The 12,337-nt window shown below is 50.9% G+C and overlaps 1 protein-coding gene across 1 annotated transcript in view; it reads left to right on the top strand.

Annotated features, from left to right (window-relative positions):
• GABBR2 (gamma-aminobutyric acid type B receptor subunit 2) overlaps window positions 1-12,337 on the top strand; it is a 372,576-nt gene that overhangs the window by 296,959 nt on the left and 63,280 nt on the right. The window contains exon 11 of the mRNA XM_004600251.2: window positions 1,296-1,428. Within this exon, the coding sequence (XP_004600308.2) occupies window positions 1,296-1,428 (133 nt within the window). The remainder of the gene's footprint in view (window positions 1-1,295; window positions 1,429-12,337) is intronic.

Genomic DNA, 12,337 nt, shown 5'->3' with positions numbered 1-12,337 from the left:
CACAGTGATTCTCTTATAAAAAAAATTTTTTTAAATCTGCAAAGAGATAGGAAATTAATGCCACAGTGCTTCCAAATGCTTCTCGCTTCTAACTTCCTCAGTACCAGCCATTTGTTAAGACCCCCTTCCTCCAGGAAGCCCACCAGGCTCTAGGCCCTTGCTCACTGCCTCTGGCGATTGCAACGAATGTGTCAGGGCAGTCCCCAAAATGATCATTTCCAAATATTATGGACATGACTCTTTTCTAGTGTGGAAGAATTAATGCAATTACAAAGTGCAAAACAATAAACCCAGAAAGCTCAGGGGACAACTGCCCAGAATAATCATGATCTGCAAAAGAGCACCTGGGATGCCTAAAAACCCAGAACATTCTGAGTAGGTTATGCTGGGGGAGCCACTCACTGGGGGAAGAGACCCCAGCCAGCTGAGGGACGCAGCTCACTCTGGCTTGCTGGCTAGCGGGGAACCACAGCAAGTTTTGTTTTTTGCTTTTTTGCTTTTTGAGTCACACCCGGTGATGCTCAGGGGTTACTCCTGGCTCTGCACTCAGGAATTACTCCTGGCAGTGCTTGGGAGACCATATGGGATGCTGGGAATCTAACCAAGGTCGACCATGTGCAAGGCAAATACCCTACCCACTGTACTATAGCTCCAGCCTACAAGATTCTTAAAGGGTGGGAGAACAGTGTGGAAGGCTGGGACACGAGTAGGACCTGGGAGGGGGCCCGTTGCCTGCCTCTCTCTACTGGTGACTGGAGGAGTGGTTCCTGCCCATGGTACCCACACCCTGTGCATAGGGTTGAGCACATACTCCCCCAGGGTCCCGTAGATCCCAGCAGCACTGAGAGCTTACCTGCACGCATCCTGTCCTACAGCCGGCCCCCTCATTTTGGAGGACCAGGGAGCCTCCATCCCCCTCACTGCCCCTGAACATCAGTGTAGCATTCTCCAGATGGGTGTGTCCTCCCAGCCCCAGCCACAAAGATCTGATGACTCCACGTGGGCCTTCGTGTCAACGAAAAGACTCAAGTTGCAGGAGCTGCTGGTCCAGGCAGTGTCCCCGGAAGTTGAGTAAATTTGGCAGAGGAGGCAGGAACTTCATCAGCTAGGAACATTCTCTCCTGGGTCCTTCGGTGGACCCAGGAAATGGCCCCATCTTGGTGATCGAGGGCAAAGCTCCATTTTCTCTCCCACCCTGCCTAGGACAGCAGAGTCCCCGCCCCCCTAGAAACAGTGGTTGAAGGAATAACTATGTTAACAGGCCTATTGACTGTATTGTCTCCTTCTCTCATCAGGCTGATAAAGATGTCCAGTCCGTACATGAACAATCTGATCATCCTGGGAGGAATGCTCTCCTATGCTTCCATATTTCTTTTTGGCCTTGATGGATCCTTTGTCTCCGAAAAGACCTTTGAGACACTTTGCACTGTAAGTCATTCCACCTTTTCTCCCAGGGTAGGGGAGACGGGGTTTTCTTGGTAACCTGATGGGTGCTCTATAGCATGATCCGTTCTTTGCAAGTCCAGCAGAGAGTGGGAATGCAGCTTTCAGGCCACAGTGGTTGAAAGATTATCTGTAAATGAAGATTGCGGATTTAATAGGCCACTGCAAGAAAGAGCCCACTGAGGAATAACTGGATAACCTAGAATTGTTTGGGGGGATTTCTCCTCCCAAGCCCAGGAAAGAATCAGAATTTTGGGTTAATGTTGAGGCCGTTTAAGAAGGAACAAACTTTTCCATCTGCCCAAAACTCTTACAGAATATGTTGACAGCTAGATGGATGGATAGTTGGGTGGGTGGGTGGATGTGCAGATAGATTAGTGGGTGGGTGGTGAATGGACAGGTGGATGAGTGGATGGATGGATAGATGGATGCAAATGTGTGGGATAATTAAAAGATGGTTAGTGGATAGATGGATGGGCAGATGGAGGGGTAATGGGTGATTGAATGGACGGGTGGATGGGTGCATGAGGGGATAGATGGATGGATGGGTGGATGACAGATGGGGGTGTGAATAGATGGGTGAATGGATGGATGGATGGATAGACGGATGGATGGATGGATGGATGACTTTGAATCATAAAGAAAATATCATAAGCATTATTTTCTACTTAGACTGTTCTCTGTTTTTTTTTCCTTATTATCCCCTTGAGAATATTCTTAAAAATCCTCTTCCCTAATTATTCCCTCATGCAATTTTAATGCCAAAGACACGCTATACATCTACTTATGGACTTTATGCATGCCCATAGTTCATACATTTAAAAAAATGTGTTTTTCACATTCAAGATCAATGAATTCCCCTTAGGGAATGATCTTGCCACATTAAGAATGTCTGTACATGTACAAAGGAAACCCCAGATAGTATAATGTATTCACAATATTTGGGAAATATTATCTTGAAATTAATTAGCATGGTTTACAATTCTAATGCCTGTTATTGTTATTTTTTTAAGGAGTTGCCACGTCAGCGATTAGCAATAGTATGGAACTAACTGACTTTCATTAAAAGTATCCTATGCTTGGGGCCAGAGCGATAGTACCATCAGGGAGGGCCCTTGCCTAGCATGCAGCAGACCCAGGTTGGATCCCCAGAAATGCATATGGTCCCCAAGATGCAACCGCCAGAAGTGATTCCTGAGTGCAGAGCTGGGAGTAATCTGGGAGCACCACCAGATGTGTCCCCCTCAAAAAAAAAGTATATCATTGTTTTGATTCTTTGGTAGGAGGCCTCCCAAGGGGTGTTCAGGAGGTGTGGAACCCCACGAGTGATTCAGAGCCTGTGCAGCAGTTCAATTCAGGGACCTGAGAATGCAGTGCTGCTCGGATCCAGCCACCCAGTAGTCCTGGGGACCTCCATGGCCTCACCCAGTAGTGCTCAGGGGACCGTGTGACACTGGCGATTGAACCCCAGTTGGGAATGTGCGAGGCAGATACCCAGGTGGCTGTCCTGCCTCCCAGTCTCTTAAGTCAAGGATGACTGTTCAGAATTTCCAGACCTGACTTCGGTGATATCTCAAAACAGTGTCAGTTGGTTTTATCCCTGTTCATGTAGCAGGAGGGGGGCGTGGATAGAGGATAAGAAGGGATGGTCAAAGGATCTGCACCAGCCATATTAATCCAAAAGCCACTATTTGGTGGCTGTTTCCAGTGAAGGTGTTCAGAGTCTCTGCACAGAGCAGTATTTTGCTGTTGTGTTCGTGGCAATCAAGTCTCAGCATTTCCCCCTCCTGGACAGCAGTGGGTAGAAGGTGAACAGCAAGGGAGAAGCAAATGGAGGTTTCCCCAGCCTCATACCTCAGACCCGTCCACACCTTGGACTTCTGGGACTCTTTCAGGCCCCTGTGTTCTGAGACAGTCTGTGGAAAGAAGGGGGCAGGTCCCCAGTCCTTCTGTAGTAAGGGGCAGCTGCCCCCTGATTCCTTCAGATTGCATTGGATGCTGTTATCCATTGCCCGTGTTATCCATTGCCCATGTTACCCATTGCCCATGTTATCCATTGCCCATGTTACCCATTGCCCATGTTATCCATTGCCCATGTTACCCATTGCCCATGTTATCCATTGCCCATGTTATCCATTGCTCATGCTTTTGTCTGCTGAGAGGCTCCAATTAAGAAGTGCATGGTCACCCTCTGAGCTCCTCAGTGTTGCTGAGGCTTCTGGGGTGCTAAGGCATCCCTTCTCCTGGGGGCCAGCCTGGAAGTCAGTCATACCCCACAGTCTCCATGCCTCACACTTCCTGAGCCGGGCCTTTATTCCCAACCCAGCACTTTCCTCCACTCCTCGCCCCACCCCCCACCCCACCACCACCACCACCACCAGCTTTGCTCTGCCCTCCCAGGGGAAAGGAGGTTGAACTAAATAACCATGAAGCGTCTCCAAAAAAAGTTTGAGTAAACGTCTTTGCGATGGACCAGAGAGATAGGACAGCAGGTCAAGGAACTTGTGTTGCAACGCAGGTATCTGGGTTTGATCCCCGGAACTGCCTATGGTCCCTAAAGCACCACCAGGAGTGAGCCCAGAGCCAGAAGGAAGCCCTGAGCACCACCGCGTGTGGCCCCCAAAAAACACAGCCAAAAAGTCTCTGTGCGTGTGGTTTAGTGGTCTGGCCCCACCTACGTGCCCTCTGGCCTGGGATGGTGCTGCAGCCAGCGGGCAGCTTGAGCTCCCGGTCAGGGCAGAAGCGGGGAAGTTCCCCTTCAGCGGAAGGAAGCGTGGCATTCCAGGGCACCATGTTTGGCTACAATCAGTCTTCCTGGGCACGGGGGAAGCTGAGTAAGGGGCTGCTCCTGGGGCCTCCTGAAGAAACTCATCAAGGAGAGGGGGGACTTTTCTTCTTCCATCTGTGCTCAGGGACACCCATGCCAAGTTTGATGAGACCACGGTGAGACCTCACCCAGCCACTGATAACTTAGTCACAGCACTCAGGGCCCTCCCTGACTTGCCTGACTCGGAGGGAACCCGCCTTTGCCATTCCACTAAGGTTCAGGAATGCCAAGGGAGTACTCCCCTGGCCTCCTGGGGCCTCTCTGCCCCTTGCCACCTGGGTACCCAGCCCCTGGCCGAGTGCAGAGCCACCTCGGTTCATCGTCCCAGCCTCTCCCGCCCAGGAAGCAGCTCTGACATCCTGCCTGGCTCATGGAGCCAGGAGCTGTGAAAGCGCAAGAGCCTGACCTGGATCCAGGGGAGGCCGGGAGCGGGGAGTTGGGGGCGGGGGTAGGCAAGGGGCCAGGACAAGGGCCATCCCCACGCCAGGGTGGTTGTGTTGGATTCTTTTCTTGCTTTTTGTTTTGTTTTTTTAATGAAGTCTGGCGTTCTATTCTGGGAGCCGTGCTCATTTGTGAGGGGAAGGTTGTCCTGGGAAGCCCAGCACGGTGGTATGAATAAATCATAAAGCGCTTTACAAACCAGCAGGGCCCCGGAGCACGCACGAGGGCTCCGGAAGGAGGCAAGGGCCCCCCTCGAAACACCCCTGAGGATTTCTGTCGTGGCAGCCCGGCTGCTGGGGAGGTTCTGTAAAGGGGGGCCCGCAGTCCTGACTTGGTGGGGGTGCAGGGAGACGGAGACTCAGTACTCAGTACTCAGCTGGGTCAGCACCAAGGTGAGCTGGGGTTAAGATTGGGTCATGGAATTCCCAGATGGCCTGGGGAGGGGGACTGAAAGCTTTGCACTTAGATTCCCTAGAAGATTAGCACAAGGGCACTAATCTTAGAAGACCACTCATTTATTCTCTTGGTGTTGTGGGGATCTGTTCTCTTGGGACCCGACAGCATCCGCGCCCTGGACCCCCAGTCCACTGTGCTGGAGCAGGGCAGAGAGGAGAGGAGGAGCCAAGGCTGGCTGCTGCCCGAGTACCAGTGGATCCCCGCAGCCTGCCCACATCTGTGCCCGTCTGCGTGGCAGAGCTCAGCGGGGCACCCCTCATGGGGTGGGTGAGGGTGACAGGGCTCAGCATGGCCAAGTGCCATCTGTCTCCCGCACTCAGTGTCCTCGCCTGTGCCCCACTCTGTGCCCTGCAGGAGATATCACGGCACAAGGTACACACAGAGCCAGCTCCCGTGTCTTAAGTCACCTTCGATCTCCTCTGCTCATGCGTGAATGACACTTTTCGCCCTTTTCACTTTAGGCCTGGGCACTCAGCAGCAGGCTGTTAAGCCGCTGATGGGGAAGCGGGTGGTGCGTGCATCACACTCACACACATACACACACGCACACACACACTCACACACACATGCACATACGCGAGCGCGCATTCGCACACATGCACACACGCATACACACATGCACACACATACTCACACACACACGCACACATGCACCCATAGTATGACTGCTAAGGAAGCTCATTTCTTACCCATCTACCACCGCCCTTCAGAATTCCAGAAGATTCTGGAATCTTCCCTGCCTGGTTCCGGCAAGTCTTGCAAACAGCTCCAGCTACCCCACACCCTCTCCCTGGACACTCTGTGGGGAGCGGAGTCTCCATAGCAATGTGGCCTCCGTGAGGTCAGTGCTGGGCAGGCCCGCTCTGCCTGCACCTGGCCCAGGAATCCAGCCCCAGCCAGAGAGAGGGGTGCCAGGGGGGTGCTCGGGCAGAACCCCTGGCAGGGAGCCTTCTGGGGGGGTGCTCTGCAGCATCTTTGTCCTCATGGACCCCAGCCTGCTCTGCTCTCCTGGTCTCTCCTTAGACCTCCCCTCTGCATAGGCCAAGAGAGGAAGGTTCACCCCGTCCCCAAGCCCCCCATGTCCTGAAGAGCAGCCAGAAACTGCCTTACCCGGTGGGCAGGGCTGAGCTCTGGAGCCAACTCCCTGAACAATAACTACCTCTGAGACCTGTCGTTCATTTTCTTTTTTTTTTTTAAATAAAATTTTGAGGCCACACCCAACTATACTTAGGATTTACCCCTGGCTCTCAGGGATCACTCCTGGCGGGGCGTTGGGGACTCTGTGCAGTGCCTGCTGTACTGTCTCTCTAACCCTATCACTTCCTTTTGCGGATTGTTTTTGTTGGCTAGTTTATTTGAAGAGTTATGGGCCAGCTAAGTTCTCCGGGATTTGATTCATCCCAATCAGAATTTTTATCAACTCTTGTTTTTAATTGAGATATAATTAATAGAATTCACTGTTAAGTTCAGGGATTTTGATAGAGTTATTCATTCATTCACTCACTTTCTTTTTGGAGGCACTGGGAGTTGAACCCAGTGCCATATGCAAGACAAGGGGGGCTACTGCGGGGCCACCTCCTGGGCTTCATTTACTTTGATGCAAACCCCAAAGCACTCAGATTACCTGGCACATACAAGAAGAGTTGCTGCCCTTTGGTGGCTTTTGTCAAAGTCCCAACCGCACTGCTTGCCAGCTCTGTGGCTTTAGGCCTCTTATCACGGCTGGGCTTTCGCTTATTCCCCTGTGAAATTGGGTAGAAGGAGGAGAGACCTGTGAGGTCCAAATGATTCAATGTTTGTGAATCTACACCTGCTAGTAGGAAGAAAGGGAGAGAGGAGAGGAGGGAAGGAGGGAGAGAGGAGGAAGGAGGGAGGGAGGGAGAGAGGGGAGGGAGGAGGGAAGGAGGGAGAGAGGGGAGGAAGGAGGGAAGGAGGGAGAGAGGGGAGGAAGGAGGGAAGGAGGGAGAGAGGGGAGGAAGAAGGGAGGGAGGGAGAGAGGGAAGGAGGGAGAGAGGGAGGGGAGGAAGGAGGGAGGGAGGCAGGGAGGGAGGGAAGAACTGTGTTGATGCAGTTTTGTTCATTGTTAAACATGGTGAAGAGAGACTTTGACATAGCAGAATAAATGCTCTGGAGAAGAGACTAGAAAACAGGTGGATTCTGGTCAATTGGGCGTCTCCATAGCAACCTCCAGCCTTCCATGGCCCTGCTTAGCTGGAACTGGGTTGGAACAGGGCAGGTCTGCTTTAGTCAAGTCAAGGGGATGGACCTCTGCTGCCCTGAGTGCTGAAAAGGCCCCGGGCAGGCTGCGAGGGGGTCCGAACGAGGCAGGTGAGACCTCAGAGGCATTCGGACACGAGTCCAAGTCATCATCTTGAGCAGATAAAGGAAGCCAGGTCAGCCCCTCAGCCCCGGGCTTCACAGAGGAGAGCTCCAGTGAATGAGGTGAGGTGAGGCTTGAGGTTTTCTTTGCTGGCTGGCAGTTTGCACTCACGCTTGTGTGTGTGTGTGTGTGTGTGTGTGTGTGCGCGCACGCGCGTGCGTGGGTGTGCGCGTATGTGTGTGCTCGCACACATGCAGCTCAGTGAATTTTCACAAACTCAACTGTATCTTCACAGGCTGGTAGTTCTCACATGTCTGTGTGTGTGTGTGTGTGTGTGTGTGTGTGTGTGTGTGTGTGTGCAGCTCAGTGAATTTTCACAAACTCAACTATGCCTTCACAGGCTTGTAGTCTTTGTGTGTTTGTGTGAGTGTGTGTGTGTGTGTGTGTGTGTGAATTTTCTCAGGCTCAGTGGATTTTCACAAGTTGAAAGCAACTGTGAATCCCAGTTGAGATAAAGACAGATCTTTCCAGGACCAGAGAAATGGTACAGAGATGCTTGTTGCCTTGCATGCATCAATGGTCCCCCAAGTTTCTCAGGGGGACAAACACCAAATCTCTCACCCCAGGAAAGCAGATCCCAGCAACCCCTCTGAGTGCCCCCTTTCAGCTCCCAGTCATAATGCCTCTCTCCAAAACCCCTCCTCTAGGAGGATCCAAGGTTTCCTTCCCACCTCTCAGTACTGACTGCCAGGGCTGAGCATTGGGATGAAGCAAAGGGACTCTAGAACCCATCTGAGCCAAAGGAAAGGGCTCCTGGCCCCCCTGCATACAGCCAGCCAGACCCTGGACCTTGCTCCCAGGACCATCCGGCCTCGGGGGACACATAGCGGCCCGGAATAGCTGCCACCTTCTCTGTCACACAGACCTGCAGAGCACCTTAGAGCTGAGAAGGAAGGCAAGACCTCTGTCTCAGGGCATCCATGCACCCAAGACGGGGCAGGAGTTTCGAGGAACTGTCGTGTGTGGCTGGATCAGGAGAGAGACTTTGACATGACCTGTTGGGACCAGACAGAACCTTCTAGTTTATTTGGCATCACTGAACCATACAGAAAGAAAATACCCAGGATATCACTGCTGGGACCAGCCCTAGGGGAACAGGTCCTGATGGGGCTGTCCACGGCCTTTCTGAAGAGTGGGGGATGCCCTCAGCCTGCCCTCTGATTTTTAGGTGACAGAAGACTTCCTGTAGTGTTTCTTTTAACATTTTTTTAAATTGAGATTTCCTAGTTTACACTAATTGAGGGGGAGAGAGGGCAAGGGAGGCACATCTGGCAGCACCCAGGCCTTATTCTGGTCAGGGATCACTCCAGGTGGAACTCAGGGGACCATATATGGTGCCCAGGACCAAGCCTGGGTTGGCCACGTGCAAGGCACACTCCCTTCCCACTGGCTGTCGCTCCGACCCCTACATTAACATTGGCACCATCACCATACAGTCCCAGCGTTTCCAGGTCCCTCCACCGCTGTCCCAAGGGCCCTTCCCCGTTCAGTGTCTATGGATCATGTCTCCAGGTCTGTTTCTAAGCCCCGTCTTTGTCTCTGTGTGTGCTGCTCATGAATGAAATTATCTGATATTTCTCTTTCACTTCCTGACTCCCTCACCTTAGCATGGCACTCTCCAGTTCCACCCAAATTACAACGAACTGCCCCATTCCCTCTTTTCTCCTGGCTGAGTAGTTTTCCACTGTGTAGCTCTTGCAGCGGGTTCTTTCCAGATCTTGGCTACTGTAAATGGTGCTACAGTGAAGAGGTGTGCCTATGTCTTTCCAGAGTCATGTTTTTGAGTTCTTGAAAGTAGAACCAGAAGTAGAACCACAGGGTCATCTGGACGTGCTGTTCGGAATGTTTTGCGAAATCTCCCGATTGTTCTCTCAAGAGACTAAACCTGCAGCAGTCCCACTAGCAGTGAATGAGAGTTCCTTTTGGTTTTTCCCCCCACATCCCTGCCAGCACTTCGTGTTTCTGGTCTTTTTTCCTGTAGCCCTTTCTGAGCTGGGAGATCACATGGTCATTTTGATTTGCATTTCCCTGATGATTAATGATGATCAGCATTTTTTTTTCAATGTGCCTTTCGGCCCTTGGTTTCTTTGTGTACTTTGAGGAAGCAGCTGGAAAGTTAATTTATGACAAAGGGGCTAGGTGTGAGAGGGGGAGCAAGGAGGCCTCTTCAACAAAAGGTGCTGGGGAAACTGGTGAGCCACATGCAAAGTTAGCAATAATAGTAGTAATAGTTTAGGGTCCTGTGTCATGCCATACACAGCTCAATTCAAATAGGTTAAAGACCATAATGCCCAAAAGGAGAGAGAGAGGGACAGAGGGAGAGAGAGAGAGGAAGAGAGAGAGAGAGAGAGAGAAATGCCTGTCATATAGACAGGCTGGGGATGGGGTGGGGATTGATGGGAGGGAAATTGAGAACACTAGTGCGGGGACATGTGCACTGGTGGAGGGATGGGTGTTGGAACACTTTATGACTGAAACTTAGTCATGAACAGCTTTGTAAGGGTCTGTCTCACAGGGATACAATTTAAAATATATATATATATATATTTTTTTTTTAATGGGTTAAAGACCTCGACAGCAAACCTGCCTCTACATCAAGGAGAACCATAGATAGGAACTCCAAGATCGGGGCCTCAGCGGGTCTTCAGTGATATACCTTCATTGACAGGAAAAATCAGAAGCAGAAATAAACAAGGGGGATGCTCAAGATAAAAAGCTCTTGCACTGCAAAGAAACATAGCCCTGAATAAAAAGACGCTCTGCTGATTGGGAGGAAATATTTGCACAGCATACATCAGACTGAGGGCTAACATCCAAGACAGATTAAAGCGCTCTCGAAGCTCAACAACCCAAAAAATTGAATAGCCTCATCCAGGAAGGGGGCGAGGGTCTGGACGGACCCTTGAGACTGCCCTTTAGCATCTTCCTGCCCGGCAGCCTTTGCCAGCCGTCTTTACCCTTCTCTTGTGGGTCCACTTACTGCCGCGTCCAGATGCCAGAGCAGATTTATCTGATTGAATTGGAGCTAACCAAACTCATTTATATTATCGAGACTTAATGCATTGAGCCCTACAAAACAGACAAGTGGTCTGCAAATGATTGCTTCAAAGAAAACATGCGTCAAAGCCTATCTTACACTAACGCTAATCAGCACTTAGGGGTAGTACTTCTCTCTGAAGTGAGAGGCCGGTGTGGCCACGGGAGAAGGTCAACATAATGACATTTCCCCTCTCTTATCATCGTTTTAAGATGCTCGTGTTCTTGGAGTTGGCTCGAAGGATTGAAGCTCGTGCCTTGCCTGCCCTCTGACCAAGTCCAATCCCCAGCACCCTTGGCCCCAAACATCAAGCCTGAGCATCCAACCCCCAGAGGGGCTCTGCTCAATAGCACAGGAAGTGTCCCCGTGGGTTCCTGAGCACTGCTGAGTGGGGAATCTAGCATGTTTCCTCCCAGAATGGTGTTCCTGGCTTGCCCTCTTAAGCCCGTGTTCTTCCCTTGAATGAGTATCTTGCTAGCTTGTCTCTGCCTCTTGTGTGCTGGCTGGCTTTCCACGCTCACCGTCTCTCTTGAACACATATTCATTTCCTTCTCCCCCGCTCATATCTTTTTAAGTTTTGCTCAGTAAAAACTATCTCGCTTCACTGAAAAATAATGATAAAATAAAAATCGTGCTACTGAGAGGAGAGCATGGTAAAAGAATGTCTGGAGGCCTTTGATCCCAATTGTTGTGTTAATGTGGTGATTCCAGTCATTAAAGGGTTAACTCTAAAAGGTGTGCTTCAGGGAGGTTGGGGGTGTGGCTTGGTGGGAGAGGACATGCCTCCCTGCTAGGTGTGGGATCCTGGGTTCAATCCCTCAGCACTGAAAAAAAGAAGCTGCAGTCACTAGAGAATGTTCTAGACTAGTCAGTACCCCCCTAATGGTGCTCTTTCCTGTTCACCCTGATCCTGAACCTAGACGAATCTGATCTGGAGACTATTTGAGAAGGTGACAGGTAGAGAGAAGGTAGAGGAGAGAGTTGGGACCCTAGGGGACACGCATTGAGTGCACCTTTGAGTAGAATACCACGTTCCCCCACTGGCCAGCCTCTGGGTGAGCAAAAAACCCCAAGCACTTCAAGCCTCAGATTCAACATCCACAGAAAGGATTATCTCATTCAGCTTGTAGTGCAAATCATCATCATCAACATCATCTCCTGGATTTGTTGTTGTTGTTGATTTGTTTTTATCTCTGTTCATGCTGTTCTATATTGGGTCAAACACGGGCACTCAACCTTTGAGCCACAACCCTGCCCCCGACTTTTCAGTTTTTATCATTCCATGCTGTCTCTGGCCTACTAATAGTGAGCAAACAAGACCAAGTGAGTGGGATGATCAGTGAATCCCCATGTGACTCGGGCATCGGGCATCGGGAGATGGACAGTCAGCCCCTGGAATGAACTCTGCTCTCCAGCCCCAGACTCAAGTTCTAGTTCCTAGCCGGCACCTGGTTGTTGTGATGTGGGGAATAATGTGACCACCCCATGCATCTCTGTGCACTGCGATTCATTATTTTTTCTTCTGTTTGGGTCACACCCAGCAATGCTCAGGGGTTACTCCTGGTTCTTCACTCAGGAATTATTCCTAGTGGTGCTTGGGGAACCATATGGGATGCCGGGGATTGAACTCAAGTAGGCCGTGTGCAAGGCAAACACCCTACCCACTGTGCTATCGCTCCAACCGCAATTCATTTCCTGCCTACCAGCTTTCTCCTGGTTTTTGAGATAAATTTTTTTTTAATTTATTCTTTTA

This window comes from Sorex araneus, chromosome 1 (assembly GCF_027595985.1).
Source record: "Sorex araneus isolate mSorAra2 chromosome 1, mSorAra2.pri, whole genome shotgun sequence".
NCBI lineage: Eukaryota > Metazoa > Chordata > Mammalia > Eulipotyphla > Soricidae > Sorex > Sorex araneus.
The sequence above is the reverse complement of the archived record's forward strand: the minus strand, read 5'-3'. Positions and strand labels throughout refer to the sequence as shown.